Genomic DNA, 26,725 nt, shown 5'->3' with positions numbered 1-26,725 from the left:
TACCTTGATTCTTTTCAATCTTTATCAGTGTGGTTTAACGTGTAAATATGGCCTTTGTTTTTCAAGATTTTACCTACTCTCTTTATTCACTTCTCAAAGGATGGATCAGTGGATGAGATTACAGCTCCCTATCATGAAATTAATTTCATATACTTGAAACACCTACTTTGATCACCACCTGGGGGAAAAGATAAATAGCCTAAGCCAGCTTTTTTAGCTATAGGAATTAAAGATTAGAGGAAAGAATTAGAAAATGCGATAAAATAAAGCCTTGAAACTGCAGTACCACAAATTAGGGGAAAAAAGAAGGAGAAGAAGAAGCAGCACTGTTTTTTAATATCATCAGGCCCTTCAAGTTAGGACTGAGGCACTGACCTGGTGTGGAAAATGATTTAAATATTGAATTACATGTATTTAAATAGTTTGCAGTTTGATTACTTCTAAGCAATTATGCCATAGGTTTTCCCCAATCGAAATACATTATAAACTTTCCATTAGTGTAAAATTAGAAATCTTTTTTTTACAAATAGAAATTTAAAAAATATTCTTGAGGCACTATAAAAAGCAGCTTATGAAAAGAATAATTACTGGTTATGTCAAGGCACTGAGCTTGAGTAATGAAGAAAATGTGGACTCTGATTCAGACGATCACTTACTAGCTATATGATGTTGAGAAAGTTGCCCAGCCCTTGAATCTGTTTCTTTGTATATATAATGCACTTTATCTATAAAACGCACTACTTCAAGGATTGAGATTATGAGAAAATGCATATAAAATGTCTCATAATGCCAAACATATACTATGGCTTTTCTGATCCTAATGGATTTGCATGATTTCACTGAGCGGTAATTACAAAGTAAAACACTGAATAGAAGTTTAAGTTGTACCAAAGGAATAGTTAACTAGGGAAAAAATCCCCAATGACTCTGAATGTAAAACAGTCATTAAGTTACTTAATTAAGTGAACTTGTATTTATTAACCTTACTTAAATTGATTTACTTATTGACCTTTATTAACCTTAATTTTTAGTCTTTATTGTCAGCTACTCTGGCCCCTACTTAGACAGACATTTGTAAACTAGCAACAAAAAAAGAGATGAATAGAAATCTAGGAACTGAACAGGAAAACTGCCAACCCAAACTAAGTAAACCCATTTCCTTGACCATGTCCACGATAGTCAGAATATGCCAAATAGTTCTCCTTAGATTATAATTCTCAGGGTATATTACAGAAATTATCTGGTGTTCCCAACAGAGCAATCATGAAGTGCCACAGAGCAGAACTAGTGGTATGTTGAAATTCCAAAGATTTTGTGGCAAATCCTTAAATCATAGTACTTATAGAAAGAACTTCTTAAACTGTTGACCAAAGAAACTTCCCACTAACATTTTACAAGGCAACACTAGACAGAAATATATTTGTATTAAAATTTTCCTAGTAAGAACATGCACAAGTTAGTCCTTTGAAATTTATCACTCTCCTTCATTGAGAACTCTTTTCAAAAACCTGGAAGCCAACTGCCTAAGGAAAGTCAATGTCTTAATAATACATAGTATCCTGGGGGTGCCTGGGTGGCTCAGTCGGTTAAATGTCCGACTTTGCTCAGGTCATGATCTCACAGTTGGCAGGTAGGAGGCCTGCATCTGGCTCTGTGTTGACAGCTCAGAGCCTGGAGCCTCCTGCAGATTCTATGCCTCCCTCCCTCTCTGTCCCGCCCCCACTTATGCGCGCGCATTCTCTCTCTCAAAAATAAACATTTAAAAATTAAAAAAAAAAATACATAGTATCCTTCCCATGCATCTTCCCCAATAATAAACAAAATACAGGCCCTAAATATAAATTTCATTCTAGCTCATTCACAAGTTCTGATTTTTTCCTCCAAGTTCTTTATTATTCAGTCAAGACAGTTCAAATATACTTAACTTAAATTTAGACACTTTTAAGCTTCTGTTACACTGTGTAAACTTCAGTTTATACTGAACAGTTTACTATTACATAGTTAAAACATCAACATCTTTTAAGTTTGCAGTCTTTAATACAAGTTAAGGCAACCGTGTAACATTCAGGCAAATTATAGCAAATATCACATTGAAGTTTATTTCTTGCTCATATTCCATAAACATCTCTAATTCACAGAATTTCACTAATTTTATAATTTCCTCAGGCAGAGATGTGAAGGCCACAGAAAACTGAAAATGTGCCTTATAACTTCAGTAAATTTTATGAAGCTCAACCATTGTAAAGATCATGGAAACATGTACCAAATTAAATGAATGGCATTTGTGACATTAAAAGTGAGATCTTCCTTCCAAAGTCACCAAAACCATTCTTTAATATTCAACAAAAAATTGGAATTGCAGGGTTTCATGTGTGTGTTTTTAAATGTCAGGGTGGTATGATCCTCTTTGGATGTGGGGCTGTTGAAAGCTGAGTTGTACAAAAGAAATTTTTAGAGAACAGAGGCTTTTCTTTACATATTTATTCTCAGAGCCTGCCCTTCATCTCATTTTGGTTTTCCACATTGATCCAATTGTAGCACTTCCTGGAGAGAGCTATGTTCTAATCAGCAACATCAGGAAGAGAATTGGACAAAGCAAAATGAGAAAATGCAGATCTTCTCATGTCATGTCTCTTTGAAAACAGAGAATACATTCTAAGGTATCAGGCAATATAAGTCACAATTTGACTTTTAATAATTTTTACCTGTAATGGACATGAACAAGAAACATGGTATGAGTCCGTCATCTATTCAATAGGTACACGACTTCTACTGAGGTGAATGCCTTTTAGTAGAATTTTACTTTGTTCCCTGTCCCATACAGTTGTGCTGACCTTAAAACCTCATTAGTAGGCTATTCAGGAAATCTCCACCGAACGGTGGATCAAGGTAGAAACAAACTAGAGACCCTGAATTACCTAACATGACTTCCCGTTAAGGGTTTTCTCCTTACAGTGGCTCAAAAACTACCGAGCTAAAGCAGCCATGCCGACTCCCCAAAGACAAGGGTCCGGACCCCTACATGAAACGGCTGCAATCCTCTTGGATCGCCGAAAGAGAAGGAATCAATCCTTTAAAGAGAACTCGGACTACATATCGTCACCTCTCCCAAACCAGAAAACCCAACATTCTACACGCTAGCACTGCCTGGACGCAGCCCCCGCCCACCCCCCCCACCCCCCCTCTTCCCACGGGATGGACTTCTGGGCGGACGGTGGCCACAGGGGCTGACACACCCACGCCTACTTCTGCTTCTTCGGGGATTTGGGCGCTTGGGCGACCGGGGGGCGAGGCAGCTTGAAATAGACCTTGACTGAGTCATAGATGAACCACTGCAGCGCAGTCAGGGTGCCGATCATGATGATGCGTGCGAACAGGCCCTTCCATACGCCCGCGAACCCCAGTCTCTGGAGAACTCCCAAGGCCGAGCTGCCCTTCTCCTTGTTCAAAACGGACACGACCGAATCGGCCGGGTGGGACACGACGGCGCAGAAGACGCCGGCGATGTAGCCGGCCACGAAGGTCACGGCCAGCTGCTCGGCCTTGGTGCACTGGCTCTGGGGCTTGGGGACGACGTGCTCGTAGAGCGCCTCCACCGTGCGCTCGAAGCAGGCGAACTTCATCATGGTGTAGGGGATCTGGCGCAGCCACAGCGGCGCCACGCCCTTGTAGAAGGCCCGCGGGCCCTCCTCGCGGTACATGCGCGGCGCGGCGGCACGCAGCGTGCCCGCGAAGCCGGGCTGCGTCTGGATGCGCACCTTCACCGCCTCCATGGGCGCCAGCGCCACGTCGGCGAAGAACTCGGCGCCGGCCGACGCGGCCAGGTACAGGCCGGTTCTCCACCGGTACGCCTTCTCCGGGCCCAGGAGCTCGGCGTAGCGCATCTTGAAGACCTCGTAGAGGCCGAACTTAAACAGGCCCTGCAGGGAGTAGCCCAGGAAGGTTGGCGCCCAGCCTCGGGCCAGGCCGCGCAGCCCGTCGTCGCGCACCGTCACGCCGAAGCCGCTGACGATGCCCTTGTACTTGGCGGGGTCCACCTGCATGCGGCACTTGACCAGGTCCAGCGGCACGACGGCCGTGTGAGTCAGCCCACAGCTCAGCATGCCGCCCAGGCCGCACAGCAGCAGGTATCTCGTGGAGCCGTACTCGTAGCTCTGCTCCTTCGCGGCCGCCGCCGCCCAGAACCTGCCCTTGAGCGGGCCCAAGCTTCTGGCCTGCGGGGCCCGGCAACCGCCAGCGTCACGCATGACCGCGCTCTGTCCAGCCCCACACCTCCCTCGGCCGGAGCTCGTTCCTCTCGGGGGCCCAAGGGCAGGTGCGCATGCTTCGTGAGCTTCCCGCGCGTGACCCCAACCGTCGGTGTCCGTAGGCTTTCTGCCCGCCCTCGGCACGCGCCTGCGCAGCCCCTACAGGTCGGGTTAGCTGGGGGCCTGAGGCCGGCTCCCAGAGGTTTAGGGGTAGCATCACCCTGCCCCTCACCGCCAGGACCGCCCTCCGCTCCTCCCTCACACCTTCAGCCCAATGGGCTTCTGGTAGCGGCAGGAGCCCATCCCCTCAGCCCTCCCTAGCCAATGGGCAGTGGTCCCCAGATCTCACCTTGAGCGGTAGGTAAGGCTCTGCGTGCCCAGGTGGCTTCTGCCCAGCCCAGCTGCCTAGTCCTCTACAAAGACGCTAATAAAGTAAATCAATAGGTACAAACATGAGTACACACAGGAATAGGCGAGCAAATAGATAAGGAGTTGGGCTAGGGGGCGAAGAGTCGCCATGCACCGTTGCTTTCCTGAGAGGCCTTTCTGGAGGTCTCACCTAATTGTGCCCACTTAGGGCAATAGTCCTCTCCATGGCAACAGAGTGTTCTATGGAAGGAATGGGCAGAGAGAACCAGGAACATGGTGTTGGAGGCCAGCCAGTCCTGCGGCTTCTAGCCTACCATTCTCATCTGGCAGATAGGGATGCCGTCTCCCCCCAAGCACTCACACGCCACTCCGGTTTCCCTCCAAGAATTGCAGTGAGGGCTTAGGAAGCATGGAGGTACTCCTGAGTTGGGGGTGGGGATTCTGTTGATTATTTTCATTCATTAGGTATTTTTTTCATTGACTACTGAATCCCTGGCATAATTCTGGAGATCACAAAAGTGAGGCAGAAACCCTCACTTCCCCTAGGGGGACTGCAGTCTCATTGGCTTGCAAAGTGAGAATTGAGTGACTCCACATGTAAATCACTAGCATTCACTCATTCATTCACCCACTGTGTGCTGGGCCTTGTGGAGGGTTAGGGATTTAAGAAAGAGCTAGACTGGGGCACCCGGTGGCACAGCCAGTTGAGCATCTGAATCTTGATTTCGGCTCAGGTCATGATCCCAGGGTCATGGGATTGAGACCTGCGTGGGGCTCCATGCGGAGCATGGTGCCTGCTTAAGATTCTCTCTCTCCTCTCTCTCTCTGCCCTTCTCCCCAGCTTGTAGTGCATCCTCTCTCTCTCTCTCTCTCTCTCTCTCTCAAAGAGGAGCTAGATATAGTCCTGCTTATTTTTAAACAAGGGGATTTAAAAATCAGCCTTGTGTGGTATTATGATAGGGGTTTGATTCAAGTTCTGTGTGAACAATGAGGGAGCAACCAATTCTATCTCATGAGGTTGAGAAGACTTCCCAGAGGAGATGACCATGTAGCGAGGTCTTGAAGGATGAGTAGGAGGCTGTCACATAAAGTAGATGGAAATGGAAGTCCAGGTTAGGGGAAACATGAATACATGAAGTACTGAGGAGGGGTGAGTAATTCAACACGGTGGAAACTAGCAAGGGTTGAGTCTAGAAAAAGAGAAATCGGGTCAAATTAGGGAAAGCTTTAATGCCTTATTCAGCACTTTAACATTTATCCTGTAGGGAGGCTAACATTTCTCAGAAGTGTGATCCATAGGCCACCTCATCAGGATCACCTGGAATGCTTTATTTAAAATCTAAGATCACACCCCAGACCTCTGAATGAGAATCTCTGAGGGCAGGAATATGCAATTTTAATAAGCTCCCTTGGGTGGATCCTTCATTAAAGTTTGAAAACCACAGTATGTAGATGATGGGAGGTCAAAGATTTTTTTTTAAAGGTTCTCTGATTAAAAATTTTAGTACTTTATCCTGTGCAAATTCATCAAGCTGTACACTTAAGATTAGTGAACATTAGCCACTTTATGTATGTTATACCATATTTTTATGTATTTATTTTAATTTTGTGTGAGAGAGGGTGCGTGTGTGTGCACACAGGGGAGGGGCAGAAAGAGAGGGAGAGAGAGAATCTTAAGCAGGCTCCATGCTCAGCACAGAGTCCTACATGGGGATCGATTTCACGCCTCTGAGATCATGACCTGAGCTGAAATCTAGAAGTGGACACTCAACCGACAGAGCCACCCAGGTGCTCCTAACATATACTTGTTTAAACTGGCAGTATAAAAAAAAAAAAAAATAGAATTGGGTCCTAATTACAAACTTAGGATGATGACCTGATGGAGAGCAGAGGCAGATATAGATTTTCTCAATCAACAAGTCTTACTGAACTCCTGTCCTTATTGTAGTCTTTTTTTTTTTTTTTAATGATTATTTTTGAGAGAGAGTGAGTTGGGGAGGCACAGAGAGAAAGAGGGAGATACAGAATCCCAAGCAGGCTCTGCACGGTCAATTCAGAGTCCAATGTGGGGTTCAAACTCACAAACCATAAGATCATGACCTGAGCTGAAATTAAGAGTTGGATACTTATGGGGCGGCTGGGTGGCTCAGTCAGCTAAGCGTCCGACTTCAGCTCAGGTCATGATCTTACAGTTTGTGGGTTCGACCCCGCGTCGGGCTCTGTGCCAACAGCTCAGAGCCTAGAGCCTGCTTCGGATTCTGTGTCTCCTCTCTCTGTTCCTCCCCTGCTCATGCTCTGTATCTCTCTCTCTCTCAAAAATAAATAAATTTAAATTTAAAAAAAATTAAAAAAAAAAAAAAGAGTTGGACACTTACCGGGTGGCTGGATGGCTCAGTCGGCTGAGTGTCTGACTTTGGCTCAAGTCGTTATCTCATGGTCTGTGGGTTCGAGCCCCCCATCGGGCTCTGTGCTGACAGCTTAGAGCCCGAAGTCTGCTTCAGATTCTCTGTCTCCCTCTCTCTGTCTCTGTCTCCCCCACTGGCACTCCGTCTCTCTCTCAAAAATGAACATTAAAAAAATTTTTTAAAAAAAGACTTGGACACTTAACTGACTGAGCCACCCAGGCACCCCCTTACTGTATAGTCTTATACCAGTGTTAAAGTAGTTAAACAAGGCAAATAGACTAAGGTGGACTTAATGCTTTAGCAGTCTATGGAAGGAAACCAAAATGTAATCCTGCAAATGTTAAGAAATTGAAAACTAAGGACAGCCAATCACAAATAGCCAACTAGGCTTTTCCATATAAAGCAAAACGCCAATCAGATAATTTCTTTGGTTTGCTTTGGCATCTTCTCTATGAAAGTCTGTCCCCTAATTCCTGTCCCTGGAGGCTTCTAACTGCTTCCCATTTGGTGCTGCCCAACTGGCATTGATCTTTGCTCAAATAAACTCTTAAACTTTTAATATGTCTCAGTTTATCTTTTCACATCAGGAATATAAGTATGAAAGAAGAGATTCTCTCCTTGACTCATAAGAAAACAAAAAGTGTTAAACTAAACTATCTCATGCTGAATAAATTGGGGTTCCCAAAGTACGTTCCTGGGAATACTGGTCCACTTGAGAAAGGTCAGTGGTGGGTCAAACACATTTGAGAAGCATTTCATGCCAGAGCCTGCATTCTCAAGTGAAGCAGTGTCATCCTCAAGGGGGCAAAAATTAGTTCACAGGGGGCAAAAACCCCTTAATACAATGGCTTGGGCCCCCCCCCCCAACTCAACCTACTCACCAAAATCTTATTCCTTAGTATTTAATTTGGGGGAGGGGCAGGTGGATGGAAAGGAGTGATTAAGGGAATGTCTAAAAAGGCTTCAGGAAACGGAGGGCCAGTAATGAATAAAAGGTTGAGAACACAGCACTAGAACTTCCTCTTGGAGCTTCATGGGGCACATGAACTTATTACAGAGTGAGAAGTTTCAGAGGAAAGAACTTTAATGTCTGCTGACTAGCTAACTTAGCCTATCCTCATTTTACTGGATCCCAGAACCCCTTTCTTACCGGATGCCTATTCTCATTTCACAGACATAGTCTCCCATGGAGTATATTTTGGGAAATGCTGAACTCTATCAAAAACAGAGCTTGGAGAAAATGAGGAGTAAAGAAGGCTAGAGTAATAACAGCAGGTACCATTTACTTAGGCCTCTATGTCCTGAAGGCGTAACTTGGATGTTTTGCCAACATGTAGCATGAGTCACTGGCCACTTCATGAAAACAGAAGTTAAGTTAATTTATCTCATTCATAGGAGATACTTCTTCTGTGCCATTAATATATTGCTCAAGAAAATGTACAAGTTGAAGGAAACAATTTAGGAAGCTTCTGTACCAGATTTTTTCACCCTTTCTTCCAGCTGGATGACCTTAGCCATGTTATTTAGTCTCTTTGTGAACTTCATTTATTTATTCCTTTTAAAAATCTGTAATTAGGGTTAATTATAGCTACCTTTAGAGTCGTTAAAAGAAGAGATAATCGCACAAAATACCTGGCCCAGTGCCCTGAACATTAGTAAGCATTCCATGAATGTCAGTTCTGTTACTCACCCGCTTTTTCTGGCCCTCATTAATCCTCACAGAACTCATGTTTCCGTGATGCCCCAGTCTCTGCTCTTTCTCTTCCACTCGAGCGAATGATTTATTCAGTTAACTAAATTCCAACTGACTGATGATTTAGGATGGGAACTGAAGAAATCATAGCTGGCAGAAATGTGAACTTCTTTGACAATGCCCCAGGATGTGTCACAGAATAAAATAGGACAGAGACTGCACACCTGTGGCACAGCAACCTGGGCCACAGAGAGGAACAGGACAGACAGACAATTGGGCAGCCTTCCTCCCTCCCAAACAGACCCTCCTAGCCTGGTGCTTTATTCAGTTGAATTCTTGCTAGGGCAACCAGCTTGTCCCAGTTTTGCCCCCCAACTTTCCCATTTACAGCACTGAAAGTCCAGTGTCCCCAGAACCCTCTCAGTCCCAGGCAAATCGGGATGGTTGGTCATGATACTTTTAAGAGTCTCAGCTGTGCCCAAGGCCTCCAGCCACTGCTATCTTGCCGCAACATAAGAATCACTGGCTTGGGAGCCAGGCACACCTGGGTCCAAATCCTGGCTCATTCCATTTCTAGTGATGAATCCTGTAAATGTCATCTAACTTTCTTGAACCTCGGTTTCTTTATCCAGAGATTTCATCCTATTCTTTCCTGAATTTGTGATAAACTTCATATTATTGTTAAATTAAATCACAGTGCTTGAGCAATGTCAGCCTTCAATGAATGTTAGTTGGGTTTTTTTGTTTGTTTGTTTTTTCCTTCCTGAGCTCCTTATACTTACTAGAATTTCATTATCTCCTGGGGTACCATGTGTCTTAAAAATCCCTGAAACTTGTTTCGGGGAAGGGAGGTGGCCTTCGGGCAGCAGGGGGCACTGTTGTCACGATTCCTCTACTCGCACCAAAGCAATAAAGCTTTAGTAGGCCACTGATCAAAGATGGCTAAACTCTAAACCCACACTTGGTTTTAACTTATCTAAATGTGTCCCACATGCCTGCAATAATGTTTGGGGTGTATCTGGATGATTTTAAACCTTGTACGTTTAATTTATAATCCTTCTCACTCCAGGAGGTTTATGATGTGCCAGGGGGTCAAATGTTTATTTCTAGAATTATTTAACCTCAATCAACTAATTATTCTGATGAACGGTATGCCTTTTTTTCTTTTTGCTTGACCAGATTGGGAACAATGACAGGCATTCAACTCAGATTTACTGTAAAACTTGAACAGATTGGGAATTACGGAGTTCCTTAAACTGTCTCTGAAAATAAATATTTCTGATGTATCTGGCAAGTTGAAGGGGAAAAAGCAACAATCCCCAAACTCATTAAACTAAGTAAGTCTAACCATGTTTAAAGAAAATGTTGTGGGAGGCAATAATCCCTATATGCTTAGATGAAAACCGTTCATAACAAATCCTCATGCCTTTTGTTTGCTTGTTTAAGGAATTATTTGTGCAAAGCAGCACTAATGCTCCTGGTGGTAGTAACTGTTTATCTGGGGTGAGTTCTGGGGGAGAAGGGCATAAATCAAATAATTTTTTATTAAACTTCCAGAGTTCCTAACGATATTACATGTCCAAAGGACTCCATTTATCAAGCAGCATGTACATAATTGTCCATGCCCTCTGGTTGGGATCTTAGGAGAATCTAAAGGGTTATGTATCTCAGGAATGGTGTAACCTTAGTATGAAATAACACCCTTCTTTTCTAGTTTACGTAGTTTTTTACTAGCAATTTACACCTACCAAGAGCACTATGGAAATATTCCTGTAAAAATAACATCAATACATCTGAAGGTTCAAAATGCAAACTACAGTTTTATTAGAATCTTCTAGCTGACATATCCTAATAGTCAGATAAATATTTCCAATTCTAAAGCACGAGACAGAGTTTTGATTCCATTAGAAAGGCCCGAAATGACACAGAGTAGGTTCAAGCTAGTGAAGGTCATGTGGCCCACGTGAAGAAGGGGTGTGTCAAAGTGGCATACTGTTGACGGTGGTGTAACAGCTTAAATTTGAGTTACTGTTAAAAACCTACTCTTTGGAAGTGGAAGAAGGCCCACATAGACAAATCTCTTTCAGCACTATCAGGTAGATATACAAGGTGAGACATATACGTAATTTGAAAATTTCTGGCAGCCACATGAAAAAAGTAAAAAAAACACATTAAAATAAAATATGTTATTTAACTTAATCTACTCAAAATATCGTTTCAGTATATAATCTCTACAACTTATTAATGAGATATTTTACATCCTTTTTTGGACTATGTCTTTAAAATCTGGTATTTTATATTTTTAGCACATCTTAATTTGGAGTGGCCACACTTCAAAGTGCTCAATAGCCACATGGGGGTAAAGCTATGGTGTCAGTCAGCTTGGGTTTAATCTGTGCTTGGAGAGCCTGAAGCCACCTGGAAAGATTGAGCAGCTGAATCAAATGTCCTGGTTGGAGGTGGAGATATTCTTTCTTTCTTCTCACTCCCTATTCCCTTGCCCTTCCTCCTCACGGATACCATGTAACGCATGCTAACCATGTGCCAGATACCAGGCACTGTGCTGGGCATTCTAAATGCACTATAATCCTGCAAGAGTCAGAGATCTGCTTTTATAAAAAAAAGTCTAATGTAAATGAAATAACTAAATGATGGCAATGATAGCATAATGGTTAAGAGAACAGACTTGGAAGCTATTCATACATGTTTCTGCCACTTCCTGTACACCTTGGGGAAGAATTTTCTTCACCTCTGTAAGCCTTAGTTTTATTATTTGTCAAATGGACATAACAAAAGTACTTCCCTTGTAGGTGTTCTGTGATTTAAATTTCTTAATGTTTATTTATTTTTGAGGGAGAGAATCCAAAGCGGGCTCTGCACTGACAGCAGAGAGCCCAATGCAGGGCTTGAACTCAGGAACTGTGAAATCATGACCTGAGCCAAAGTCTGAATGCTTAACCAACTGAGCCACCAAGGTACCCTGGGATGTCCTATGATTTAAATGAGACCATGCCTATGTTGGAGAGGAAAATTTTTCCTTTATCTTTCAAAGATTCTTCTGGCTGGTCTAAATTAAATTGACATGAGACAGATGGACAAGAGAAAAACAAATTTAGTTTTGTATGTTGTGGAAACCCCCACATACATGAGACATTTAATAACATTAAGGTTAAATGGCTTATATTTGCCATCCTGAGCTAAGAAATGGGATAGGGGCCTGGGGCTTCAAAGGGGAGGAGGGCAATTCACAGGCCAATAAGAAGAAGGGCAGATTGGTAATCAGATGTTTGCCCTGCCGTACAGATAGGTCATTAAGATAAAACTTATCTCTGATAATAACTCTTACGCTGGCAAAACCCCTCAATTCATATTCTTCTAGTTAAGGAAGGGTGGAAAGTTTCTCTTAGGCCTGCAGGGTCTTGATCGCCTTCGGCTCAAAATAGTCCGTATGCCAAAGTAGCACATGTTGGGGAGACTTGTTCTGAACCCCTTCACCTGCAAAGCTGTGGGCACATTCATTAAATATTAATAATACTATTTGGGATAAATGTGGGGTACTTTGGAATTTGTAGCACATTAGACAAATATCACTTCTACTGCTGGTACTACTATGGTGCAAAGAAGTTACGTGACCTAGCCATGGTAACACAGCTAATGAGTAGTGATCAGGTTCTCACCCGGTTTGCCTATCTCTAAAGCAGTATTTGTCATGTGTTTACAGTTACAATATGGACTGAATTTATACTGATGCCATGACATAAAATGAAAAGATCTCTTGAAAGATAAATTCCTGATATCTGCCTTCCATTCTCATAGAAGCAGAATTCAGGGGGAAAGTCTGCGTTTTGGTAAGTAAGGATTTACTGTTTTGTTTTGTTTGGATAAATAAGAATTTACTGTTTTAAGAAACTAGACGATGAATATACATGTAAAGGAAAATTAAATTTAATTTTCTTTGATCCTTTCTTCTTTTTGACTCTCCTTTTATTCGGAAACAGTGCCTTGCATATATTGGCATTAAATTCATGCATGTTGTGGGTGCCTGGGTGGCTCAGTTGGTTAAGCAAGCATTCGACTTCTGCTCAGGTCATGATCGCTTGGTTTGTGAGTTTGAGCCCTACGTTGGGCTCTGTGCTGACGGCTCAGAGCCTGGAGCCTGCTTCAGATTCTGTGTCTCCCTCTCACTCTCTGCCCCTCCCCCACTTGTGCTCTCTCTGTCTCTGTCTCTCAAAAATAAATAAATAAACAAACAAACATTTTAAAAAATTCATGGGGCGCCTGGGTGGCGCAGTCGGTTAAGCGTCCGACTTCAGCCAGGTCACGATCTCACGGTCCGTGAGTTCGAGCCCCGCGTCAGGCTCTGGGCTGATGGCTCAGAGCCTGGAGCCTGTTTCCGATTCTGTGTCTCCCTCTCTCTCTGTCCCTCCCCCGTTCATGCTCTGTCTCTCTCTGTCCCAAAAATAAATAAACGTTGAAAAAAAAAAAAATTAAAAAAAAAAAAATAAAATAAAAAAAAAAAATTCATGCGTGTTGTGTAAAACCAAATTTTCATTTTACTAAAGGAGAGTGATATTGAGGCTTTTATTCCCTATTAACAATGTGTTTATAGGGATATGTGCCTCTCATCTTTTAAGACAAAAAATAGTACTATGAAAGTACATGTAACAGTTATATGTGAAAGTTTCTGTGTGTAAAAATATTTTTTTCATCAAATTAGCAAGTGAAAACAAAACATTAGCCCCAGCGCTATTGGGTCTAACTCAGTTAATTGTACCATCTTGAGTATGCCCTGTCTGCCCAGATCGTGTACTTTCTGCACAGAATTGTTTGTTCTGGGCTTTACCTACAAAACCTTTTCAACTGCTTTCTGTTTGATTTCATGTCACTCTCTTTTTCTGTCACTGTTTTGTCTTCCATCGCGGCTGCTTTGTGACTCTTAAGAGATTCCTAGGGGAGGTCACATGAACCAGTGAACGGGGCTGCAGGCATAGGATAAACAATCCTGGCTAGCATAGTGTTAGTTCAGAGCCATGGCTAGCCTCGAGTGCGTGCCCCGCCTGGAACAACCACCCCAAAGAAAACCATACTCAACTTCATTTTAATCTTGCAATACCTATGTGAGTCCTGGTTACTTATTATTCTACTTTCTGAAAGAAAAACTAAGGGCAGGGACATGTCTAGATGTGTGGGTTCTAGTTTGGGCTGGCTCTGCTATGTCATTTCGTCTACTTAATCTTAGATAGTGACACCCATAATTTGTCCCCAAGGACTCCCTCCACAATCTGGCTACTGTTTAACTTTTTTAAAAAGTTTTGTTTTTTTTTTTTAACGTTTGTTTATTTTTGAGACAGAGACAGAGCATGAATGGGGGAGGGTCAGAAAGAGAGGGAGACACAGAATCGGAAACAGGCTCCAGGCTCTGAGCTGTCAGCACAGAGCCTGACAGGGGGCTCAAACTCACAGACTGTGAGATCATGACCTGAGCTGAAGTCGGACGCTTAACCGACTGAACCACCCAGTCGCCCCTGGCTACTGTTTAGCTTCTATTCCTTATCTCTGTCCAGTCTCCTGACTTCACTCTACCATAGCCACACTGCAGGCCTTGAAACATGCTATTCCAATACTCTGTCTGACACACCTCTCTTCTGCCCCTGCACCTGACTAATTCCTACTCATCCTTTCAGCCTCAGCTTAGAAATCAACCCCTCAAGGGAGCTGATTTCTTGATTCAGGTTAGGCCCTCATATGGATTCCCATAGAATCCTGATTCTCTCCACATGCCCCCCACCCCCCACTATTCCCCAGCTTTCATCTGGAATTATCTGTTTACTGCCCAGCTTGACAGCTAGAATGTATGCCTAAAGGTAAGGATCCTGTCTTTTTTATTTACTTCTGTGTCACTTATACTTAGCACATAGTTGGCACTCAATAAATATCAGCTATGGGTGAAGAAAAGCAACTAATATGCAGGGCATCTTAGGAAGCTTCCCCAGATTGATACTTCCTTCCCCCCTTTTGCCCCAGTTGTAATGGGATATGTAATAAAACAAACATTTCTATTCATCACTAAAGTTTTCTTGGGGAGAGCACTGTGTTAATTTAGAAGAAATATTAATTAGCAGATATAAGAATATGGACTTTGAGGATAGATTTTCTGGTTTTGAATCATGGCTCTGCCACTCAATGGCTATAAAACCCTGGGCAAGTTACTTCTCTAGGCCTCAGTTTCTTCATGTGTAAGATGGGGGTGAACATAACAGCACACCTACCTTAGAGCACTGTTATGAGGATTATATGAATTAATGCACACAAAGAACTGAATAATTACTGCATATATAAACAGTAAGTGCTAGCAATGATTATTTCTTTTATTAAACCATTAGAGGTTGGGGGGTGAGCTGACGGAACCAAAGTTGATCACCAAATAATGCTTTTCAGGAGAGTGATCTTATTCATCGTGGGTTTTCTGTTTTATATGTTTGAGGAGAGTTGCTGAAGCTAAGCCGATTTACCGTGCCAATCAGAGATGAGGTAATTTTGACATTGGCAGGAGAGGGAGGCAAGATCCATTTGTACATTCAACAAATATTTACCGAATGTCTATTTTGTGCTAGACATAGAGGAAAATAAGATCGTCACAGCTGTTACAGAGCTCCCAAAAAAAATCAAGAAAGAAGAGAGAAACTAGAGAGGCTGGGGACTGGGAGTGGGGGGTGGGGTGCTGGGGGCAGACCAGTTTCTCTCCGGTGGGTACAGCACAGTAGAGGAGGATGTTGAGAGAACAGAAATGCTAAGGCAGGATTTTAAAGCGTCTGCTATAGGATGTGTTATGTAAATCCTCCCCTCCATCCCCTACAATATCTTCAATAAAATTTTCATTGCTCACTCAAGAAAGCCTGAAGAAGGGGAAGATAGCAGATATCTGGGTTATAACTGTTAGGGGAAAGAAGCTATAGGCAAAAAAAGGACTTCCTTACTCTTGTGTACTACCAGTAAGGAGGCATTACAGTGCATGCAATATTTAATGATTATAAATGATACCTCCACGCACTGTATAACACAAGACTCTTTACAATGAATATAAATTAAACAGTACCAATAGCAGTCATATTAACTGAAAAGAAGAGGCATTATTCAAGACAGGAAACTTGGGACTTCCAGGGAAAAGGAGCCTTGAACCTGGGAGTCACATATGACCACCAACCAGCCCCTCTGTGCTTAATTAGTCAAACTGGTGATTCATTGGTAACTATGACTTATTTTTTTTTAATGTTTACTTATTTTTGAGAGAGAAAGAGAGAGCACACTGGGGAGGGGCAACGAGGATCCAAAGCAGGCTCAGATAGCAGCAAGCCTGATGCAGGGCTCGAACCCATGAACCGTGAGATCATGACCTGAGCCGAAATTGGATGCTCAACCAACTGAGCCACCCAGGTTCCCCAATGACTTGTTATTTTATAAACTACTGCTTACAAGGATGCAGCCTTTCTTAAACATAAGTATCCTAAGGTTTAGGTGTGAGGAAAGAAGGGGTCCACTATATACTTAAGGCTCCCATCCTTTTCTGACTTCCAGTTTTTCACTTTTACCATCCTTTAAAAATAACAATTTAAGGAAATGTATATATTTCTTTTAAAAAGCAGCAGCCTAAGAAGTAATCAGTCATCACACCAAATAAAACAAAACTATCAGTTTGCCTGAATTTCCAAGAGTGAAGTAAATAAAGCTCTGTTGGAATTTATCTATACAAATTGAGACTTTCCAGGGAAGAGAGAAATAAACTAGAATTTTTTTCTTTCTCTTAGATTTGTTTACTGTGTAAACCCTGGGGTTTTTGCATCTTATAATGTGACTACTGATTAAAAAGATATATGGTTGTTTATTAATGTTCTCAAAGCATGATGCAAATTCACATCACCTTGGGTATATTTTGCCCCTAAAGCTATGAAGTAAATATGGGAGCATTTTGTAGTTAACAAGAGCAAAATATGTTAATTCAAATAGTTGGCTTTGAATAGGATTTTCCTTTAAACCATTAATAGGAAAATGAAGAGAGCTTGGGTGGTCAAGCATGAAATGTAAATGAGAGCAGTTTTCTTTTTTGTCTCATCATCTGATGTTATTTGATGTTAAAATTTAAATTTGATAATGTGCAATATGACCTTATCATGAAACAATGCAGTTTATGCCCCAGATTTTTTGACAGCAGTACTGAAACTATGATTTTTAAGGACCATTTTCAAATGACAAGTGCAGTGAAAAAATTAGACATTTTGAATTGGTGGAGTCAGAAAAAGAGCTTGCCTGTCCTTTTATATACAGGATCATATTTTTTAAATCAAAAACTAAGATAGAGGGTGTTAAAGCAAAGCAGAGACAAATCTCGATCTCTTTAAATGGCTATAAAATTACCAGTGGAATTCCTGAAGGGCCAAATAATACAGGAAGCATATACTTTTGCCCTCTTATTAAAATGAGGAATATGTTTCTTTCAAGCAGAAAAGGGTTTTACAAACCTCTTTTCTGCTTTCGGTATCAGCCTCAGAAGGGCAACCATATCCTATTGTCTGGAGGCTCATGAGAAGTGCAAAGGACAGCCACTACCACGAGCTCAGGAAAATCAAGGTGGACACCAGGCCTCGGCTTCTACCATTCTCCTACCAGAAAAAAAAATTCAGAAAAAGGTCAGTTTAAAACACACACATTTTAGTCAGGTTTTAAGTGTAACTATCTCCTTAAATATGACAGATCCTATGATTATAGGCTTTTCAACTTAGGTATTAGTGACCCATTTTTTTTTTTTCCCTATTTTAGGGGCCTAAAAAAAGAAAAGAAAAAAAGACCTCAGAGTGGCATAAATTTCTATCAGACAAGAAAATGAATTAATTTAGAAGCATTGTAAAACTATGAAATTTGTACCAGTTTTCAGGTGTCCCGATATTTAGGCTGCTCTATAGGGATAGCTAAATTCACTGGCAACGTTAAGAAATGGTAAAAAAACGTTAAGAAATGATAAAAAAAACTCATGCTAAAATATCCTGTCGCAAATATGCTTTACTTTGGAAGGCATCCACAACAGCAATGTACCATTTTCCAGAAAAGCATTTCTACACCAATAAGAGTCTTCCTCTAAGGGCAGACCCTTGCACAACCATCACACTGCACAGAGCTCTTGAGAATATTCTGGAAGCATCACTGTGAACCGTTGCTTCTCAGCAAAGAGAGAGAAATGAAATTCAGCAGAAGCAGCAACTTTTGGGAGGAGAAACACGGTTTCCCTCTTAGAATGCTTTTCTCCTGGAATGGGTTTACTGAGAGCTCGGCTTCTCTGGTGCTTTAAATCTGTGGACCGTTGAACGTCACTCCGCCTTTTTTGAAGTTACAAAAATACTTTGTGGTGTGGCGGGAACAGAAAGTTTGGAAAATTAACTGCGTAAGACTTCAGATAACACAGAAGACATACATGCAATAGTATTCCATGAATAACTTAATCAACTCAATCCCTTGCATGTAATTAACCAAGGCACACAACGACTCCAAATTCTGCACTCCAAAAAAGGAGGGAAAATGCAAGGGTCCTGCAGCAGTTCCCGGGACTACGGAGAACTGCTTTGTTACAAGTGTATCCAAAGTCCCCAGCAGCAGAGACTTGTGGGGCGCCGCTTATCCTTGCCGCACTCGCTCTGCAGCTCCCAGAGGTGGCGGTTGTGCTATGAAGGAAGACCCTGCCAAGCTGGCCGACAAGATGCTGCGCACCCCCAAGTGCTCCAGGTGCCGGAACCATGGCTTTCTGGTGCCGGTCAAGGGCCATGCGGGCAAGTGCCGCTGGAAGCAGTGCACCTGCGAGAAGTGCTACCTGATCACCGAGCGCCAGAAGATCATGGCTGCGCAGAAGGTGCTCAAGAAGCAGGCCTCCGAGGAGGAGCAGGACGGGGCCCTCGTCGCGCAGGGCCCGGAGCTGTTGACAGGGGCCGCGGCCGCAGCCCTGGGCGCAAGCCTCCGCCAGCTGCCTCTGCTGACCGCTTCGGGAGACTGGGAGCCAGGCCCCGAGTGCCGCGTGGCCGCCGGCTTCCCGGAGAGGCCCCCACGGGGCCCGAGCCCCGGCCCGAGCGCCTTCCAGCCAGTTCTGGGCGGCCACGGCCGCGGCCGCGGCCACGTGGGGCCGAGCGGCGATCGAGCCGCCGTGGCCATGCCCGGTTCGGTGGGGCCCCAGCTTGGGATGGAGGTAGCAGGCAGGGGGTGCCCTGACCGCCTGGGGCTGCGCAGTCCGTTGCGGCCCCTGCCCAGCCCGCCGTTCGACTTCGGTAAGATTCCCAGGCCCTGCGTGGCCTCGCCCCGCCTGGGATTCCTCTCCAGTGCCTTACGCTGGCAGCCTAGGCCATCCTGGATCCTGCGGGGATGGACCCTCGGGGTGGGGGTGGGGAAAATGCTTTCCAGAGGTACTCTTGCTTTGGGAAGCTTTCCTCTAAATAGAGATTTGGGTTGGGTGGCATTTTGGAAAAAGGTGACGAGAGAGGGTTAGAAAGGAACGGGCGGTTCAGACGGCCGTTAAAATGTTAAAATTTAGCTTCTTGCTTTGCCGTCTAGCAAGAAAGAAAATGGCCCCCAGACGCCTTGGCTGTGGGTCCTTCTTCAGGAAGACGTTCGAGAGGCGCCCTACTGCGCTTGCGCGCTTCTTCCCGCCTTTTTCTTGGGCTGGTGGCGCCTCCTTCAGGAGGCCACTGTGGGTGGGCCTGCGCAGCCCTGACTGCGCCTGCGCACTCCTTCCGTTTCTAGAAGCTGGAGGCTCCTCCCAGCGGACTTCCCCTGCAAGGGCCCTAGCCCATTGCACCTGCGCACCCCTACGCACCCTTTTACCGGGCCTGGGAATGAGACCGTTTTATGTTCCCCATTGGAGAACGGTTGAAATATTGATGTTGCTTCTTTTTCTCCCCACCCATCACATGCATAAATTACATGGTTCTCTATGTCTTGTGGTTTGCACTATTAAAAGTACAATTTCAAGTCATAGATTGGCGCCTCTTTAAAATTTCAGTCGCAAGTCATATATAGATTTGACGCTCTTTATGGGCAGAGACACGCTCTTTTTTGGTTTTCCCTATGGCAGTGTGGTAGGAAGAGCACAGGAGGCTAGGGGAACTGCTCAGTCACCTTGGGCAAGCTCCTTCCTTCTGTGGCAGCCTCTCCCCTCTACGCTAAGGGGACCGGCCTGGATGCTTTCTGAAGGCCATTTCTATCTTCTGGGACATTCTAGTAAACTTTGGGTCCCCAGGAAACTAGATGGGGAAGACAGACCTGAAATAGCAATTCTAGAAGATACCTTTCCATAGACACAGTGCCTTTCTTTGTTCCATCTCAACAGGGGCTGAGCATTTAACTATGTGCCATTCACTAGTGATGAAGAAGTGAAGAGGGCAAAGGCACATTTGTTGCCTTCAAGGATCTTGTCTTTGTGGGAGGGACAGCACCGGTCGAGGAATCACACAAATCAATGTAAAGAGCTCTAATAATTGATGGTCTTGCTGTGGTCTGAAGGAAGAGTAGGAGCTGAGGACTTCCAGAGGCACAGTGGGATTAGGGGGGAAAGTCTTCTAAACTGAGGGAACAGCATCTGTGAAGGCCTTGAGGTTGATGAGAAAGGAGAAGCTGTTGGGTTATAGTGCATGCGGAGGCTGGAGTGGAGGCAGGCACCAGCCCTCATGGGGCTTTGTGGCTATGCCAAGGACTTTTTCTAAGAGCAGGGGGACGTGGCTGAAGGGCTTAAAAAGCAGGGAGCATCAAAAGCATAATGGACGTGGGAGATCTTTGTAAGTGGATCTGAGTGTTGTGTGCTGCCTTCGCACAGTGATGTGATGCTCTTTTTCCTAGCTCTGTGTTGTTTTAACACTTCCATCATTGCTTACCTTTTCAGGGCTCCCTCTGAACATCAGCTCAGATCATGTGGTGGGGCCTGAGCACCTGGAGAGACAGCCTTCCAAGCTGTACCCTAGCTGCTCCAACATGCATTCCTACTGTGCATTCCCGCTGGGCTACCAGGATGGATCCCCGCCTCCGGGGATCCCCCTGCAGCGGGGCTTCCGGCATGTGTCCTGCAGCCCCTACCATGGAGGAAGCTTGGTAAGTCCCATCCTCACTCCTTTCCTGGTTCCTCCTTACCCCACATGCCCTGTTGCCATTACACATCCTCAATCCCAGGAAGCAGACCGCTGTGCCAGGCTGTGCCAGGCCCTGAGCACTGGTAGGATGGATATAACATTGACCTTGTGCCATGTACACCTGTGGGAGTGCACATGTGTAGGCAAGTCCATTCACGTGTAAACAAGTTGGCCTGGGCTGTGGCATGTGCTTTTCAGAGCTGGGAGCTCAAGCAAGAACGAATGCAGACACATCTCAGATAAACCCGGGAATAGCCACACAGTACCACCGACCGGGTGAGTGACCAGCAGCCTGGACTCACGGGATGCTGATGTTGGAAGGGTGCTTCATTTTGCTGGGTACCAGAAAGGAGGCATCACTGTCCTGGAACCACGTAGTTGAGGGCGGAGCCAGGAGCAGACATAGGTCCCCCGCCCAAAGGTATGGGCCTCTTGAGACTGCAGAGGGCTTTCAGGAGAAATTTAAGCTTAGTCATGAAAAATATGGAAACATTCCCCCGACATAAGCCTGGAGTTTTGAATACTGAGTATGTAAGAGTCAGGCCATCCCTGTTATGTGAGGTACGAGTCGGGGTGATCAGGTTTTGTGGCCTTGGTTACCAGCGCCTTGCAGACCAGAGTGGTTAAAAGCCCTTTACCTTTTGGCAACCCTGAGACCTGTGATGACTGCAGGATAGAGGCCTGTGTATCCAGTCTTGACTTTGGGCCCATGAGGCTGGGCCTGTAGGGAAGGTCCACTCCAATGCAGCTCAAGCTCACGGAAAAGTAGACCCTTATTACCTTTCCTGCCTCCCTCAGAACTAAAAGCCTAACCCTGGGTGTTAGGTGTTTCTCTTGGGTGGAGGGTAGAGAAGAGCGAGGACAGAGCAGGCTTCTTTGTTTAACGCGGAAAGTGACTGAGAAGAAGGAGGAACGCCTGACATGTACATACCGAGAGTCTTAGCTGCGGAGTGTGGAGCGATGAGCTTCCAGAGGTGTCCAGGCAGGTCAGGCACCCAGGGCGCTGGGTCCCCACTCCTGCTGCAGCCCCAGCAGCATCTCTGCTGTCTGTTTTAGATACTTTAGATACTGATAAGTCCTTTTCCATTGATTCAAGGGGAAACCGTTTGGAAACCACTGGTCTTGAGAATTTCTGGGGTGCCTCCTGACCCTTACGTGAGCCATCAGGGCACGCTGTATTACCCCACTGTAGAGTGGAGGAAGAAGACTCAGAGAAGCTAAGTAGTTGCTCATGGTCACAGAACTGGGGATTCAGATTACACAGCTGCTCAGTAACAGAGTGGCAGTCACCCCAACTCTGGAGCCCTGGCACTTGGTGCTGCCTGAGGTGTGTCTGTCGTGCAGAGGAGGAGCAAACATGGCCCTTGACTCCCCACCACCCCTGAACTCTGTGGGCGCTGGCCACCCCCTCGCAGCTCAAGGAGAGCACGGTGCCTCCAGCCTTCACACAAAGAGGGGGCCCTGGCCAAGTGGAGCACGCACCCACCGTCTGCTCACACAGAAGCTTGGATGGAGCCTGGCGTCCAGGGTAGGGCTCTGATTGACAGGCTTGCCAGACGGCCTTTGTTAAGAGTGTGATCTCAGTTGGTTTATCTGGGCCTGAGCTGCCACCACAGGCCCCAGGCAGGAGCTGTGATCCAGGGAGAGACTTGGCTGAGCAGCTTGGAATTAAAGCACTAATAATCCCCCTTCCCACCCCCTCCACGTCTGGATAAAGGATCAGGCGTTTATTTGTGAAGCTGTTTCAAACCCAAGAGCCTATGAATTGCTTTCATCCTTGTCCTGCTGCACTGTGCCCAGGCTCTGAGATACTCTCCAGAGAGGTCTTCAGCCTCCTATTCCTGTCCCTGCCCCGTTTGCTGCTTCTTTACTTCCTCTGTCCTCTTCCCACAAAACAGCACAAGCTTGGAGCTCGACAGACCTGGGATCCAATCTTCCCTCCATTGTTTCCTAACCATATGGCCTGGGGAAGTCATGTAACCTCTGAGGATCTCACTCAGGTTCTCGGTCTGTATAGTAGGGGTAAGAGTACCTATCTCACGGGGCCATTGACAGATGGAATAGGTGTAATGCGTGGTAATGTGTGCCTGGCACAGGGTCTGGCATGTAGCAGGCACCTAAAGGTGGGCTTCCTTCCTTTCCTTGTGGTTAACTTAAGTTAGGAAATGATTTTTGCAGATTGTCTCAAGGCTTTAACATGCTCATGTGTGACTCACCAGTGTGGGGGCAGTGTGGGGTTTCTCAAAGTGCCTTAACAAAGACCACTTTTAAGAGCACATCAGATCTCTTCTAGGACATTAGGATTCTCTAGAACATGGCATGTAAATTGCTGCTCTAAAGGATCTGGATGGAGAAGTAAATGATAGGAACTACATCTGAAATTTATTATTATTTAAAATTTTTTTTTAATGTTTATTTATTTTTGAGAGAGAGGGAGAGAGACCGAGCATGAGCAGGGGATGGACAGAGAGAGAGGGAGACACAGAATCCGAAGCAGGCTCCAGGCTCCGAGCTGTCAGCATAGAGCCTGACGCGGGGCTCGAACTGCCAAACCGTGAGATCATGACCTGAGCCGAAGTCGGACGCTCAACCGACTGAGCCACCCAGGCGCCCCAATGAAATTTATTTTTTTTTTTTTTATTACATTCGCGTCTTTCTGGGTTAAGCTCCAATCTGTGTAGTCCTCACTCCAGATGCCCCCACTCCAGCCCTGGGGTCCTGTGGCTTGAGCTCAGCTTCCATGTTCTGAAGAAGGAACAGAAACATGGAAGGGCTAACTGCTGAAGTTGCTTTGCTGAGGTCTCCCAGCTTCCCTTGCCTCTAACAGCTGCACCACACGCTGTTGTATTGGAACAGGGCCTCCAAAGGCCCCCGACTCTCAATTCCAAGTCCTTAGCTATACCAGAAAATGGGGCCACAGGGGGTTGGGATGCATTCAGCACAGAGCAGTGGAGTCCGACAGACTTGGGCTCCCGTTCTGCCTCTGCACTTACCAGCTCTGTGGCCCTGGGCCCGAAGCTTCACCTCACTGACACTGTTTTCCATCATTATAGTGAGGGTGACACTAGAACCTCCCTCCTAGGGTCATGAGGATGGAGTGAGGTCATGGATCTAAGCATATACAAAAGGGCTCGGTGGGACTGGCTGCTCCCCAGGCTCACCTGAGATGTGCCGGTATTTGTTCTTGCCTTCAGTTATTTGGTGGGTATTTGCTGAACACCCTGTTCCGAGTGCCCTGTGCCCAGGTGCTTAGGTCAGAGAGGCGAATCGACCTCTTGGGGAGCCCCCCATTTAGAAGTATGAGACCTGTTTGATAGCCCATCTGGCTAAGCCTCTTCCTCTCTGGCTTCTCTGCTGTGTGTGTGCTGGGCAGGTGTCGGAGTCGGTGGGAGACTTCCAGCCAAGCTACTACCCGCCGCCTCCGCCTCCGCAGCAGCCTCAGTTCCTCCCGCCCGGCTTCCTGTCTGCGCTCCACTTCCTCCCACCGCTGCCGCCACCGCCGCCGCCGCCACCGGCATCTTTCTCTCTTGCTGTCCTGTCTGACACAGACAAGGAGACCACTGGTAAGTGACCTGTAGTCCAGCTTCTGGGGGAGCCAGGAAGACTTTCTAGAGGAAGGGGGACCTGATCTGAAGTGGATGTGGAGAGAAGGGAAATGGGAACAGAACTTAAAATGTATCAGACCCTGGGATAAGCTCTTTCCTTATATCCCTCCCTTTATTCCCTATGCGAGCATCTAAGAGAGGGGGTCCCCAGTCTCAGGTGAGAAAACCAACAGCACCCTGAGAGCTTCTCGCATATGTAAGTGGCAGATGGCAGAGCTTAGATTTCAACAGAATTCTGTCTGGCTCCAGGTCCGCTGCTAATTCCCTCCCCTTACCAGGGCCTGTGGGCAGAGACGTGGAGGGTGGCATGCATGTGGTGTGTTCAGAAGACCAGAGTTGCCAGGCTTCTCTGGCTCGGCTGGGGCCTCTCTGGCTAGGGAAACGGCAGGTGCGGAGCCTGGAGCAGTAGCTGGAGCTGGGTTGGGCCGGCTGGGGAAGGGTCCTTTACCCCAGGCCACTTGTAGAGAGAAACAGACCAGGAGCTGTCCTTCGCAGCTCTGCCACTGGTGCGCTGGGTGACCTCGGGCATTCATACCCTCTCTAGGACTCCGTCTTCTCATCTGTAAAATGGGTCATGTCACAGGGTTCCTGTGATAGCTGAAATTCTGGATGTAGAAATGCTTTGGTTTTTCTTTGAGACTCTCGCAGCTTTAAAGGTTCTAGGATATTTTTTTCCCCTTTCTATCCTTCCCTGAGGCGCCTTAGGAAAAGAAACTAAGGCCTGTCGCACACTTGGCTGTGTGTGAGATGCCTAGATCCACAGGATGGGGAGACAGGACGTAGCTTGAAGCATGCCGGCCCCGGAGCCAGACAGCCTGGGTATTGGTCCTGGCTCTGGCATTTACCAGCTGCGTGACCTTGGGCAAGTTAATTCACCCCCTGGTGCCTCAGCTTCACCTTCTGCAAAAGCGGACTAACAATGGTTCCTACCTCACGAGGTTATTCTGAGGATTAAACAGAACCTAGAACGAGGAAGGCATTAGCGTTCTCACTGTTTCCCCTCGTCCTCTTGCTGACCTTGATGTTGCCAGGTAGCTCTCTCATTTGACGGAAAGAGACTGAGGTTCAGAGCTGGGGAGTAGCTTGCTTCTTGTCCCCCAGCTCGTACAGGCAGAACCGGAGTTTGAACCTGAGTCTGTGTCATGTGGCAGGGGGCTAGATTGCCAGTGTCCAGACTAGCAAATGAGAGGCAAAATCCTTCTCCACGGGGACCAGGAAGGGTGAGAATGCCTTATAGAAAGTTTACATCTGAAGGTAGGTAATCTTCCTCCTAGTGAATCCTGTAAACCCAGCCCCTCTTCTTTGTCCTTCACAGATGACCAGGATGTGAAGGTGCCAGCACCGGCACCGGAGGAGCCGCCCGAGGTGCCGCCTGAGAAGGAGGAGGAGGGGGAGGAACCACCGCCTGAGCCCAGCCAGCCGCCCTCTCAGGAGCAGTCCGACTAGGTCCGGGCTCTGGGGCCAGCAGCGGGGGCGCTTGGGGGTGTTACAGCGATGATGTTCTTGTTTGAGTTCAGGGATGGGTAGGGAGGAAGGATAGTAGTAGGCTTAAGAGAGCAGTTAATTTCCATTTCAAGACAGGAAGAAGGAGGGTGATTTCTAGGGTCCTCTCAGTCCCGGGATGGGGGACTGAACAGGATGGAGGATGGTTAGCAGGGGAAGGCCAGGGCTCTGAGGATCGGGGGGCTGGTGGAAGCTCACATTTAGGAATGAATTTAACCGTGTCCAGGTTGTGCCGCTGTCAGATTCACTCCCAGACGCGGTCTTTGATTTCCTCAGGCCGGGTTCCAGGACAGGAGGCACATCTATTTCAGCCTTCTGCTTCTGCCTCTGCTTGGTCCCAGCTGGGGGCACAGACACCAAGCTTCCAGCACATCCAGGTGGCTGGTGGGAGCAGCGGGGGCCCAGGGCGTTGACGGCAGGTTCTGCAGCGTCCTTCCTTGCTGCTCGGGCTCCCGAGGGCTGCCTGGCCACTGCCCCGCGCCCCTTCTCCAATGGGCTTTACTAAGCATTCTGACCGCCGGGGCTCCCATCCATAAAGTTTAAGCCATTATAGGCATCGTTTCTGGTTTAAAAATCTATTAAAGTTTGATTATTTGATATTTTTATAGTGATTGCCAACTTTAAAAAGTAGGCTGTTTGTAAGCACTGATACAGTTCTCAGACAATAGAATGGTGCTTCTAAATCATCTGTGGTATCCGTTCCTTCTCTGGGGACAGCTGACTGTTGAAATAAAATGAGCATTGGAAA

General features: G+C 46.0%; 1 protein-coding gene, 1 long non-coding RNA gene and 1 pseudogene across 5 annotated transcripts in view; 1 reads left to right on the top strand and 2 right to left on the bottom strand.

Annotated features, from left to right (window-relative positions):
* LOC132671567 (uncharacterized) overlaps positions 1 to 4,837 on the bottom strand; it is a 24,353-nt gene extending 19,516 nt beyond the window's left edge. Inside the window, exon 1 of the long non-coding RNA XR_009607154.2 lies at positions 4,597 to 4,837. This is a non-coding gene — a long non-coding RNA (uncharacterized LOC132671567). The remainder of the gene's footprint in view (positions 1 to 4,596) is intronic.
* LOC132671566 (solute carrier family 25 member 3 pseudogene) lies at positions 1,866 to 4,583 on the bottom strand (annotated as a pseudogene).
* Positions 4,071 to 26,725, top strand: DMRTB1 (DMRT like family B with proline rich C-terminal 1). Of its 4 annotated transcripts, none has more exons than XM_060622491.2 (10): positions 4,071 to 4,127; positions 8,196 to 8,296; positions 9,894 to 10,051; positions 12,436 to 12,562; positions 15,153 to 15,245; positions 17,254 to 17,398; positions 17,529 to 19,018; positions 20,626 to 20,831; positions 24,243 to 24,432; positions 25,790 to 26,725. In XM_060622491.2, exons 7-10 carry the CDS (start codon positions 18,427 to 18,429, stop codon positions 25,918 to 25,920), a joined length of 1,119 nt encoding a protein of 372 aa, XP_060478474.1. In that variant the 5' UTR covers positions 4,071 to 4,127; positions 8,196 to 8,296; positions 9,894 to 10,051; positions 12,436 to 12,562; positions 15,153 to 15,245; positions 17,254 to 17,398; positions 17,529 to 18,426; the 3' UTR covers positions 25,921 to 26,725. The 4 variants fall into 4 exon arrangements, with proteins under 4 accessions (XP_060478474.1, XP_060478473.1, XP_060478472.1 ...); XM_060622490.2 differs by lacking the exon at positions 4,071 to 4,127 and adding an exon at positions 4,227 to 4,315; XM_060622489.2 differs by lacking the exon at positions 4,071 to 4,127 and adding an exon at positions 4,906 to 5,031.

Source organism: Panthera onca, chromosome C1, assembly GCF_046562875.1.
Source record: "Panthera onca isolate mPanOnc1 chromosome C1, mPanOnc1 haplotype 2, whole genome shotgun sequence".
In the NCBI taxonomy this organism is placed as follows: Eukaryota; Metazoa; Chordata; class Mammalia; order Carnivora; family Felidae; genus Panthera; species Panthera onca.
The sequence above is the reverse complement of the archived record's forward strand: the minus strand, read 5'-3'. Positions and strand labels throughout refer to the sequence as shown.